We start from the raw sequence: 12,920 nt of genomic DNA on the forward strand, positions 1-12,920 counted from the left end.
CTTCCTGTTAAGCAAAATCTTCATATATAGCAGCTGGCTGGGGGAGAGGAAGGAATTATATCCTGTGGAGGTCATAGCTACCCATAGAGCAAACAAAGTGAGCAAGGTGGAAAGTGGCTTTACCAGGTGTGAATACACTTGTATAATTGTTTCAGCTGGAGGCTCATAAGCAAAGGAATTAATTTCAAGGGGAAGTCACCTTTTTCAATTAAAAAAATAAACATATCACACAGAGTGCAGATTTTAACACTTATTTTTTTTAAACTCCAATTTTCATTTTTTCTACAAGCAGGCTTTGTTTAACAATACTTCAGGCAGTATTATAATGCTAACTATGGTTAAAAGGAAACATTTTGGCACAAGAGACTGCCAAAGAAGTAACAGAATAAACAGAATAAATAATCCACTTTACACAGGCTGAACAAAACAAAAATAACGTGCAATAAACTTAATAAAATTCATACTCTGTACAACAGCTTAAGGTAGTCTTCTCTAAATAGCACTCACGTCATATTAGTAACATACACATATTAGTAAAAATAGAAACTTTAACTAAATGCTTAATTCAAGCAAAACAGCGATGCAATATGAATCAACTCAAGAAGTTCAACGGTTCCAAAGAAGCCAGAGATAGTGGTGAGTAAGCACACAACAGTGTACAAGACAACATCTCAACCGAGAGGTTCAAACTAGTGGTTCTTCAGCCACGTCTGCGTGTAGTTCCCTGCTGGAAACCATATCACATTGACATCTTCTTGAGCTTGTGGCTGTTAAAAGAATGAGAGAACACACATAAATAATGGCCTCAGCCACAGTTCAATCACAGATTTCTCTCTCTAAGATATAACACCTCCTGAGAGAATAACTCAGGTAGAAAAAGGGACAAGTGACATGACTGTCCCTGAGAAGACTCTGAAAAGGAGTAGCCATGTCTGACAGGAGATGGAAAGACAAAGGTGTTCAACATTGCCATCGGAAGTGGCATTCAGGAGATGTAAGAAACAGGCCTTCTTACATGCTCTGTTTTCATCAGCCTAGTAGTATTTAGATTTTTAGATTCCTACCTCAGGAAAAGAAGATGCTTCTTCACCCAGCCTTCCTTAGGATTTACACAGGCATTCAGCCCACTGTAGGTGTGGAAACTGGAAAAGAAATAATCATAAAGAGATCAGTAAATCATTAGAAATCCCTGCTAGTAAATACTGTGAAGATGCATTTGGTCAAAAACATGCATCATGGTTACTCTATATAATAAACAATAGCAACTGCTTTTGTAAATGCCAGTTAGATATGGGATGCTCCACAACACCTCTGATACTACATGAACAAAAAGAAACACATAATGAAATTTAAATGTAACAGCTGCTTCAATCTCAGGAATAATTTTTTGCGCCATAAAGTTGTGTTCAATTTATTGGAACTATTGAGACAAAGAACTTTGCTGGATGCCAGAAATAATTTGTGAGACTAAGGACAATAGTTGCTGTCAAGCTACAGTGACAGATCAACATTTAGGAGGGCTAAAACCTTGTGGAAAAAAAAAACAACATCCAGTCTCTGCAAATTAAGAAAACTTTGTTGCTTATGTGTCTGTTAACAGGTTTTGGCAAGCGAACACCCTGTGTTGGCTAGAGTGGCCCTCAGCTGGAGAAGAAGCATGTCTTTGTTTGCACAGCTGATTCCTAAACAGATTTATTATTTACATTGTACGGCTGTCCTATGAGTTAGTAGTCACTATCAACTAGAGGTTGTGTATTTTGTTTACAGGTATTATGTACAATTTATTCAGTTAATTTAACATTTTGAAAAAGCAAGAAAAATCATGCTTATAATGTTCAAATCACTGTTTCTGCCCAGACATCCTAAAGTTAATACATGTCAGAAAAAAACAGAGGATCTTTTGAAAAGTAGCTTACATGATTGCATGGATATCACAGACTTCACTGGAGAGTTGTTCAGTATAACCCTTCAGGGCCCACCGAGGCAGGCGCACTTTGGTGTAAGACAGGCAGCAATCCTGGTTGCTTTGCGCTGGAATGAAGGAAAACGACAAAGTAAATAAAACCTGTTTAGACCGTGCTGCCATGCTGCCTAGGGTACTTGCTGTTCAGCCCCCTGACTATCCAGCTCCCCATCGACAGAAGAGGAGGATTAGGCAGCATACTTTGCTGAAAAAATTCCCTTACATCTCACCCTCATGCTGCTGCCAGCTGTGAGCACGCACACCCCGGCATGGCTGGCACGCTGCAGAACGGCACCGAGAACTGCTTCCTGGGACCGAGCGCCCAAGCTCACTCACCTTCAGAGGTGCCGCACAGGAGCAGCGCCAGGAGCCCCAACAGGGAAACCAGGACCAAGATCTTGCTGCTAAAGCCAGCCATTTCCACTCCTCACAGCAGCTGTGCTCAGCTTCTGCTTGCTTGTCCTGCCAGCCTTCCCGTACCTCCACCTGCTTATAAAGGGGTGGCAGGAGCCATGGGAATTCACACGCGGGCGGGTTCCACTGTCATCAGCGGGTTTCCCCACAGCAAATTCCATCGTCCCCGATTCGGCCCCAGCACACCTTCCTGGTGCTATAACCGGAGATAACAGTGTGCTGTGGAATTTTTTTTTCTTTTTTTTTAAAGTAGGTTAGAAGATTCAGCCAAAAAGAAAAGGAAATAAAATGCTGTGAGGTAATCGTTCTGTGGGTGAAGCATGTGTATTTTTAGGGGTAGAAGTGTGGGTTGTGAAATGAGGAAAGTCAAACTTAGGTAACTCTCAGTTACCTACAGAAACTGCATATCTGCTGTGCTCTAGTTTAATAAGCCCAGGCTGGGGGAGAGGGAGGTGGGCCTAACCCAGACATTCATTTCAGTATGGCATGCTCACAGGAGCTGGGTAACTACCTGCAATGATACCAAAGCACTACATTATTTACTGGTTGGCCAACACAGTAACATCAGGCTTTCCAGATTACTGCTTTCTGAGCTCTAGATTGTAGTATTGGTGGGGCCATGTGGGCAACATTGAGTATTCATGGAAATGGGTTTCTTTTACCATACATTCACTGCCATCACTTTCTGCCAGTTTATCACACATCTGAACTATTTCATCTGAAACAGAGTTAACTTAAAAGCAACTTGAAATAGGATTGTATTTTCTACTGTATCTGTACTGTCCAGAATGCATTAATGCTGCTTCATAAACAATAGCTGTATCTTGTTACTATCCCATGCCAAACTGTACCTAAGTATTGTGACTTCTGAATGTTCAGCTAAAATGCCTTAAAAATGCCTCCCATGGCTTGGGAGAAACACCTGGAGAGAGGCTGTCATCCCTGCAAGTACACTGAGCTGCTACTGAAGGCTGTTACTTTCCAATGCTGTTTAGTGACCTGTGTGAAATGAATGGGATGGCTGCAGGCCAAGTCCTGGTCAGCTGGTATACACAGCTCCAGGTGGTTATAGAGTAATCTGAGCTTTAAGTAGCTTCTCTTTAAGGTAGAGCTCAGGGACATGGTCGTAGTCAGTTCATAATTACATACCTTCTATGCTTCACAGACTGCCAGTACCACTCACAAAGGGTGCATTCCTATTAATTCTTCCTAGAAATATAAAAAATTTGAAGTCTAGAACAAACTGATATTCAGAGAAATTAATTTCTCTATATAATAGCCAGAATTTAGGGAAGCTCGTATGGCTGGGATACACACGAGCAGCCCTGCAGAGTGCATGACGTCAGATATGTTAGAGATGCTTCTCCTCAGAGCCACTGCCATTGGCCAAGGGACAGGGGACAAGGCTATAAAGATCCCATGGCCTGATGGATGCTGCTTTTTGTAACTGCTTTATGGATCATGGTGAAATGCCTTTAAAATACATAAAGATCAATGCTCTCAGTATGCAGCTATTTCTGAATTGTTTTAAGGACTATCTGTCAGCATTAGGCAATGCTACAGAATAGTTATCTAGAATGGTAACACCTGAAATGATGGAAGTTTCACTTGATAGCTTTTTCCTTTCTGTAGATAGTAGTTAAACATGACTCACTCATATCAGGTATCAAGAAGCATCAGGTTGGCAATAAGCAATTCTCTATCTTCCCCATCAGTACCACTTTTTTTTTTTTTTTAAACTGGCTGTCCAGTAACAACCTGGGATTTTTTATTTACTTATTATTTTTTAAGCAGTTCACACCATCCAGTCTCTATCAAGCAACTGCCTTTAAGAAAATACAAAAATTAGGCATTGGGTTATCAACCTGCATTCCTCCACTTCCACCCTCCCATTTCACTCTAGTGTCGATACTAGGAAAGTCTCCAGCTACTTTAGAAAGAGAACTTTCTAAGATTGTCAAGATAGTAACCGTATCTTCTTATCCATGGATTAGTATCAAGAGCATCAAAAGCAGTAGGCAAAGAATAATTTTAAAAATTGCTAACAGAGCCTTCCAAAAAAAAGAGACCAGTTTGTCTCCTGTCTTGCTTATGTACTTGTTACTTCTTAAGTTCACCTCTCCCCATTAGTGTGGAGACTTGAGACATAAATGATTAGGGTGATTATAATGTTTATTGATGAGGCAGCACATCTTTTAAAAAAAGCTAATACCTTAACTGGCTAATAAAACCACCACTATTATTAGTAATATTACCTCACAATTATATCACTTCAAGTAATATTGAGTTACAATTATGTTGCTTACTATTAGTATTGATACAGTGGTTACATTAATATATTGGTTAAATTATTATAGAGAAAACTGAAAAATCACTGGTAAGTGCTATTAAATTGCAATTTTGCTGCCTTGCCTCCTGCACTGAGTATTAAGATACAAGACTATCCTTCCTTACAAGTTTATCCCTTCTTACCCCCCCCTCCTGCACTATCTTTCAGACGTAGACCTGGTGAAGAGTCTGGTGAGTTGTCCACAGGGGTTGCCCCCAGCATCCCGTGGAGCTTGGGCCCACAGGCTGGCCTCACCACTGCCTGGAGGCAGCCATACTCCTCCTGTCACAAGATCCTCCCATTTCTTGCTCTGCTTCTTCATTTTATACCTTATTCCCCATTTTTTCCTTTTCTTGAACCCATCTTTTCACCACTCCTGCATCTCCTTTCATCTGCCCAAACTCCCCCCAAGTAAACAACTCACCCCTAATTCCTTTTCCTCATTGATCCCAAAATTTATTACACCCATACCCAAATTTGTGTTTCTTATGCCATTTCCTAGGCAATTACAGCTTAACATGTAATTACTGATACTGTTATCTAGATGGAGGTGGCCCTGAATCTCAAGCCTCCCTTCTGACTCTACAGCTCTACTTCTTCTCCATTCAGTGCTTTTTGGACAGAATCTTCCCACCTGAGCTTTGACACCCCTACCTGCTCCTAAGTAAGCACAAGCAGTTTGGATACCAGAGCAATGACATCACCCAGTTAGTGCTCACCCCATACTTCTGCACTCAGGCAGTTTTCATCACAACTCTGGTTCCCACCAGCGGCCATGGCTGGTGGTGTGCCTCATGTTGCAGTGGGAGTCTTGCTCATGGTACTCATTTTATCTCACGGTTTGTTTGATTTAGGAAATTAGGTTAAGATTTAGAACAAAAGCCATCAGGAGGGCCTTAACTTCAGGATCACTGTCCTCTTATTTGTACTTCGTGTGTACAAAGCACCTTCACCTTATTTGCACGAAGTAGTTTAAAAAAAAAAAATCAAAGTAGGCTTAATGCAAACAGCTGAAGAAAATTGCCTGCTAGGTCCTGATATGACTCATAACCATATCTTATCAGTCTTTACATTTACAGGTCCATAATGCAAACAGAAGGCAAAAATTATAAAAACAGGAAGGTGCTTATGTGTTCAGGGGTACTGATTATTCCCTGTGGATGAGGGGATGGTGACCCCTCTGACCACCCCGACCCAATGAGACTTTCAGCCTGGTTTCCCTTAGCGCCTGCATGACCAAATGGGGCCGTATGGACTGGCGGGGGAACTGCAACACAGGGTGGGCTGCCGGCCTCCAGGCCGGCAACCAGCACCTCAGAGTCTGTTTGTGGGCCAGTCGTGGGCGGTCATTGCTGGGCCAATACATTGTGTTTAGTGTCCTAATCCTGATGCAATTAGGAGGTTGCACATGGAGTGGGGGTCAAAGAGGGGTTGAGGGAGGCCGTTATTTCCCTGAGCTGGGGCCGGCGAGGCTGTGTGGGGAGGGCTGTGCCCAGAGTCTCCTCAGAAGGGCACAGCCACAAGTTGTGAGAAGGGAAATTCTCATCAGACATAGTGAAAACCCCTCTTCATAGCAACAGGGGGTGAAGCACTGGGTCAGGTTGCCCAGGAGGAGATGTGAAAGCGTAGTTTGAATACCGTTGGAGATACTCAAACCTCAACTGGACGTGGCCCTTCCCTGAGCACGATCTTACACTTGGGTTCCTTCCCAAGCCACGGTCAAGCCCACATTATTTTTTCTGGTTTTGTCATGTCTAACTCTCCTTTTCTTCTTTTAGTTTCCTAACTTATTTGTCTCTTCCTGGCTTTCCTTTGCTGTAAATTTCTCAACTTCCCTCCCTCCTGTTTTCCCTCCTCAGATCTCCTCACAAACCCTGCTCGCCCTCCCTTGTTGCTGCACTCACAGTAAGACAAAGCACCAAAACACAGATCAGCCTCTCCTAAACCTCCCCTCCTGTTGTTCCAGGGGCCAGAAGCAACAGGCCAAACCCCTCCTGTATGTATTACAGAAGATGAGGCAAAGACAGCCTAGGTGCCAGTGCTGTAGAGCTGTTCAGTTAGAGCTGTGAAAGGAGAGGAAACACATCAGGGAAAACTGAGCCTTTTCCAAGGTAATGTTGGGAAACTGATAGTTCTGAGCAGTTTGGGGATGTTAAAGAGGGGAGCTGGGGAATCAGACCACTCTTGGACATCAGCTGCAAAGCTACAGCCTCTCTGTCCCCGCTTTCCCTGGTCACCAGGCTGCTGTCTCCTGGTAGTACACTTCCTCTCTTTTATCCCAAAGGGCTTTTACTCACAGAAGTACCTGCTGAAAGTCTGAAGTTCTGCAGTGATTTAATAGTTCAACCTTGATAAACACCCCTGTACCAGTGGAAAAATGGGCATTATTTCTGGGGGTGGGCTTGCCCCATCACTCTCCCTGTTGTGGAGCAGCACAGAAGCAGACTGCCTGGTTTCCAGGTACACCTGGAGTTGGATCAATAAAGCTATGTCTGTTTTCATTTAAAATCTTGCGTATGAGAAGCTCTATGCACATGTGAAATTCAGAATTGTACATGATTTGGAAAGCAGTTTGAAATGCTTTGAAACTGTAGCCCCACAATGGCAATCTATTTGACTATGCAGCTCTGCTCCGAGATCCCAGAAGTCACACAGATGCAAGGCTTAAAACACTCCATTAACTTTTGAAGAGAGACACAGAGAAGAAACTTTATAATCATTAACTATTTGATTGATAGTCTACAGCTTATAGTCACTTCTTTATGAGTATACGTCTAATATCAAACATGAAAGATTTAAAAACAAACATCTCATACCTACCCTGATGTTAGATGCTGTCTATAATATCTTTACCTGTCCCCTGCAATAAGATGAGAAATATATTGACAGTTTTTAATTGGCAGCAATTCACCAAAATTTCCATTTTTATTCACCCTCACAAAGAGGTATTGTTTTATTACATATTACAGCCCTTGTTCAAACTGCTGAAAATAAAGCATTATAGCAATACAGCTGATTAACCAGGAAGGGCAGAACCAAACAGGGGAAATTCCCTTCTGTAATTTCCAATGGTTTAGGACACCTCTGACAGAGCAAAGGGCAGGAGAATGCACTAGTTCAAAGAAACAGGGCCAAATGCGAGGATTTAATCATTGCATAATCCCCAATGAAATACATAATAAAACCCAAGCACAAAAGTTCCACAGGTAACTTGCTCAATACCTCTGGAGCTTTAGAAGCTGTGATGCAATACAGTGATTTCATGCAGATCAATGCTGGCACGACTGATAAAAATCCTTATCTGAAGGAAGAAACCAATTTTCACTAATTGCACATCTAGAACAGATCTAGAAATACTATTGAATGACATTGGTTTGATGCAATGATGGACAAATTATATGCCTGTTGGGAGAAATGAACCTCTGATCTATCAAAAGTGCAGGTTAAGAGGAGACTGGTGCATCTGCTGTGACCATCCAAGCATCCATCCTAGCACTGCTGGTTGCTTGCTGCTACATACATACAGGAGCTGAATATCTGGTGTTCTAAGGGCAGATTTCTGTATTTGAAAATTAACCCCACTCTGTCTATAGCCCCTTGTGGTAGCCAACCACCTTTTCACAGAAATGGACCTCTCAATGTGGAAGGCAAGGATTAAAAATTAGTCAAAAGAAGAAACAATTAAAAACTTCCTACCAAGCTGAGCTCTAGGTTACGTGCTCTATCTCCCTTCCAATCTAAATTCTTATGTGCCTTTAGGCATAATAAGCACAACAAAAGAAACATTTTGACTAATATATTTCTGACCATTAAAGAAGTTGAGAAGTGCCAATTTTCTGCATAACTTCTACAAAGGCGGGGCAGAAGGGAAGGAATCGCTTGAGAGGATAAAATACGTATATCCTGCAAGGGACTGAGACCACCAACCGTCATTTGCAGACAAAAAAAGAACCTGCTGACAAAAAGAAGTCATTTACTATGATTTAGAATGATTTGCTATGGTCTAACATCCTGGAATCTTCACAAAAAAAGCTGTCAGCAACCTTTTAGCACTAGAGTCATCATACAACCCCACTGCCACTAAGCCTGAAGCTTCTGGTTTTCTATAGCCCCCACCTCACCACCTCTACACATGTCAGTCAGTGCTTCTCCACTGCTGTGGTGTGCCTGAGAGTTTCCCAGAGATGTACAGATCCCAAAGAAGAGCTGGAAAATGACAGTGGCTGGGGCCAAAATCCACAGCCTGAACACCAAGGCGCCTTCCAGTACTAACAAACGAGGGTTTGCACTTAAAAAATAATTCAGAAAGAGGAGAAAAAGGTCCTATTCCTTGGCAATTATGAAATAGATACATGTGACATTTTCCAGATTTTAACAATTAGTACACAAGAATAGAGGTGGGCAAAAACTGACACTTAAAAATTTCACTAGAAATGCAGTTTTAGATGGGCTGAAGCTATTCAGGAATTCAATTGAGACATGTTGAACAGTTTTGTCTAAAAATTAGAAGAGAATAATTTAGAACATGTGAAGCTTTTTTGTCATGTTCCATGTCTGCTTCCTCAAGTTGACCTAGAACAAATAAAACAAACCCTAAAAAGAAAAGAGAAGAAAGAACTAAGTAACATGAAGTGGTGAAGTTTTAGGTTGACCAAGAGAACTCATTGACTTAAGGTTTTACTAGTCATACTTGACATATAGAGTACTTGATCACTCTGGACTACTTAGTACATGATTAACACAGCTGGCATTTTGTCATGTATTACTGGAAGACTAGCTTAAAAATATCCAGAAACACCTGCTTATTTTGGATTATCAAACAAAAACCACACAAGTTTGTTTTTAATAGATATTACTTAACACTGTTGAGCGGCTGTGTCACAAACATTGGCAGAGTAGCCGTGGACACAGGCCTTCTCAAGGCAAGTGCTGCAATCACTGCAGCTTTTCTGCTCTATGCAGTTACATTATAGGGACTTTCCTGTGGGGAGATTTAAATCATGGTTGCCCAAATCAGCTGACTCTGACTTTCCTCTGTCCAAGAGTCCTGCTCTTTTTCCAATGAAACCACAGCTCTGGGTCCTTCCATCCCGCCTCTTACAGGTTCTTTTGCATAACACAACTGAGATACTGCCTTTCTTATCCTCCCCTTGGCTGCTTCAAGCATACCTTGCTTGTCCTCATTTTCAAAGTCTTTCTCACCTTACTGCTGGCCCAGACAACTCTAGTCAGCCCACTGGACAACTGCAGTCAGCCACAGCAGTGCCCTGCTGTTTAGGCCCTTGGCTGGGGCTTTAAGGAAGGTGCTGTTCCCAACCATGCAAGACTGCTTACAAGCTTCAGGGGCTCCTGTGAACAACAAAGTCCTGTTCTGCAAGAACCAGAGCCAGAAAAGCTGCTCAAACACAAGAAGTTTTAAGCCAAGCAAGCCGGGCTTGGCAGAAATCTGCTATTCCAAAATGAACTGTGTTTTACAAGAACATCTTTGCCTCGGGTAACTAGACTTAGCCTTCCTCAGAGCAGAGAATGGTCCTTTTTTAATTCATGTTTGTCCACAACCTAGCGCACTGAGAGATGTGGGAACCAGGGCTAGAGCTTCAGCATATGACACACACACTGTAACTGCTGCCTTTGGAAGGACTAACAGGAAGATGAAGGCACATGGAGAAAAACTTGGACCACATTAAAAAAAGAAATTATTCTTCATGAAAGGGACAAAATCCAACACACTGTTGAGGAAAAAAAAAAACAACCACCACACAAACCCCCACCACCACCCTGCAACTCTTCAGTGATTCTAGTATCCAAACTCTTCTGAGCTGGCAAGAAATCAAAGTATTAGAAGAATCCAGGACATTTTGAGTACAAGAATTACTTTCAGGCAAACACTAGCAGCATGATGCATTTAAGTCTGTCTCAAATGTCATTAGAGATTTAGCATTAAATGAAGCACCCAGTTAATCACGTGCACTTGTCAAAATGTGACAAACATTCTTCTAGCAGGACTTTACACTACCGGGGCTGTTGCAATGATTCAGTCTCCCACAGTGTCTGTAATGAGATGCACCTTGGGGTGGGGGGGGGCGGGAAGTAGAGCAAAGGTGCTGAGCTGAAACTTCCTACACACAAGTTGTGCAAATGCAAATTTGCATCTCCGAAATGAGATGCCCGTCCATGACGACAGGGCAAAATCTGCCACTAGTGGGTGGTTTGTAGGATAAGTGTACAAGGGAACACGCCTCAGAAAGTGATCTTTCAACATGGAAAATTACTTAGAAATACTTTCAGGTTTTTCCTCTCATCTCTCTTTGGCAATCCACGGTAAGTCACCATTAGTCACTAAAAGTATTAACCAATTTAAATGAGATTTCTTTGACCTATATATCATTTCCTTTCTGTTACTTAACTGGAGATGAAGAAAGTACGCAATCAAAGAAGGAAAAAAAAAAAATCAGTGAGAGTTGGCACAAGCTCTATATCCAGAGACTACTTCCCTCATGGACCTTGGCTGGCTCATTGGTCATGTGGAGCTCATAGGTGTCATGGGAATGATCTGTGGTTGGCACTGATGAGAAAACAGGCCACAACTTTTAGAGCATTTGGTACTTTATGAAAGCAATTGTTTCATTCTTACACATAACATGTAGCTCATATGAAGGAAGTATTAAGTAAAATGTTCTTATTAGCCATTGAAAATAGATGTGTTTCTCTCAACCACAGCTTGCAGAAGTGAAGAGCTCAAAGCCAACTTGTGAACCACACTGACAATCTTAAAGTGATGGTGAAAGATAGCTTTGCAGTCACAACAAAAAATCAACCACTTCTTTCTCACCAGGATTATTTATCCTCCACTTCATCCAGAAATATCAAACTGCTTTTCTTCCTTTAAACACTGATGGCTTCTCTGCTCTTAGAAGAGCTGACAGACATACGGGGCGGGGGGGGACAGGGGGAAACCAGAGCCCAGTGCACCCACTCACAGTCAGCACTTGCACGAAAGTCAGCTGCGGACCTACAGCAACCACCACATAAAACTTTAAATAAAAGGAAAATCCCCAGAGAATCCCACTGAAAGTAGTAGTTCTTGTCCTCTGCTGATGATCTAGAAGAAAAATTTAAGGGAAACAAAAGGAACTAGTTCCTTTTGTTTCCCTTACGGTATAACCTGTTCTTCTGTAAGCCTTTCTGCCCTGCTGTAACATTCATTGAATGCAACAGGAAGACTTTCTCCAACTTCTAGTAAACTTTAGATCACACTATTTTTAGAATTCAGTTCTCTGTTTTAAAAGTTTCAAGACAGTATTTTGCTATTGGTACAATTGCAACAGAAATAAATTTGGCTGTTAGGGCTAAAATATACCCTGATGCAAAGAGGGAGACCATACATAAGGTGTAATTTTTCTGCTCAAGCCTGAATGTTTTATCATCTGTTCAACTTACCTGCTTGATATTTTTCTGTTGTTGTTCAAAAGTAGCTTTGAACCATAAAAACCAAGGTTGAAAATTTTAAAATTTAATTTTCTAGCATTCTCAGACCTATAAATCAAAGACAAAGATTCGGCAAAGCTCACAAACAGCTTCAATTTGAACAATGAATTTTGTAGCAGAGCAGTATCAGCAGATACCTTCACATGCTGGACCATTTCCTGGCTCAGCTCTGTGGCTTCTCTGGACCACACTGCTTTGCACCCCTAAGCTGGGAGAGCAGAGTGCGTTTTGTGCCAGTTAGAGCGAGAAAGTAAAAAGGGGATCTTGCTCAACTAACATACCTAGTCCTCAGACAATGTGAAACACCTTTATTCAGAAACGTACCGAAGTCTCTGACAGGTTTTCTCAAGAGACATGGAGCAAATCAGAGAGCTGCAATGAAGGTCACTGCAATGCAAATAAGGATGCCACACATCCCTGTAAAGTCTTAGCAATGCTCCCAAGGGGACAGACACCCAGTGTAAATTGGATGCTACTTCCCCAGCTTCTCACAACTATGGAGGTGTTGACCAGTCACCTATATTTAATTCAACAATGACACTGTAACCAAAAGAGGAGAAAATCAAACCAGTGACTTATATTGCAGAAAGCTAAAGATACTGAACTTAACTTTCCCTGGCCGATAACAGGAGATTAATAGGGTAAAGCACTCCTTTCAACCCAGCACTGGCCCAAAGTTAGCAGTGTACAAAAGGGGACATAAAGCATGGCTCTGCAAGCAAAGTA

General features: G+C 41.8%; 1 protein-coding gene across 1 annotated transcript; it reads right to left on the reverse strand.

Moving 5' to 3' along the window:
- Window positions 1-235: 235 nt before the first annotated feature.
- CCL20 (C-C motif chemokine ligand 20) lies at window positions 236-2,478 on the reverse strand. The gene is made up of 4 exons (XM_030028587.1): window positions 2,300-2,478; window positions 1,917-2,031; window positions 1,065-1,142; window positions 236-767 (listed from the first exon to the last, which is right to left on the reverse strand). The coding sequence occupies exons 1-4, from the start codon at window positions 2,379-2,381 to the stop codon at window positions 740-742; spliced, it is 303 nt and encodes a 100-aa protein (XP_029884447.1). The 5' UTR covers window positions 2,382-2,478; the 3' UTR covers window positions 236-739.
- Window positions 2,479-12,920: the final 10,442 nt, after the last annotated feature.

This window comes from Aquila chrysaetos, chromosome 10, assembly GCF_900496995.4.
Source record: "Aquila chrysaetos chrysaetos chromosome 10, bAquChr1.4, whole genome shotgun sequence".
Taxonomy (NCBI): domain Eukaryota; kingdom Metazoa; phylum Chordata; class Aves; order Accipitriformes; family Accipitridae; genus Aquila; species Aquila chrysaetos.

Coding starts and splice junctions, on each gene's coding strand:
- CCL20 (XM_030028587.1), bottom strand. CDS start 2,381: ATGGCTGGCTTTAGCAGCAAGATCTTGGTCCTGGTTTCCCTGTTGGGG. Junction 2,032..2,299: donor CCTGTGCGGCACCTCTGAAG/GTGAGTGAGCTT, acceptor CCTTCATTCCAG/CGCAAAGCAACCAGGATTGC. Junction 1,143..1,916: donor TGTGATATCCATGCAATCAT/GTAAGCTACTTT, acceptor TTTCTTTTCCAG/TTTCCACACCTACAGTGGGC.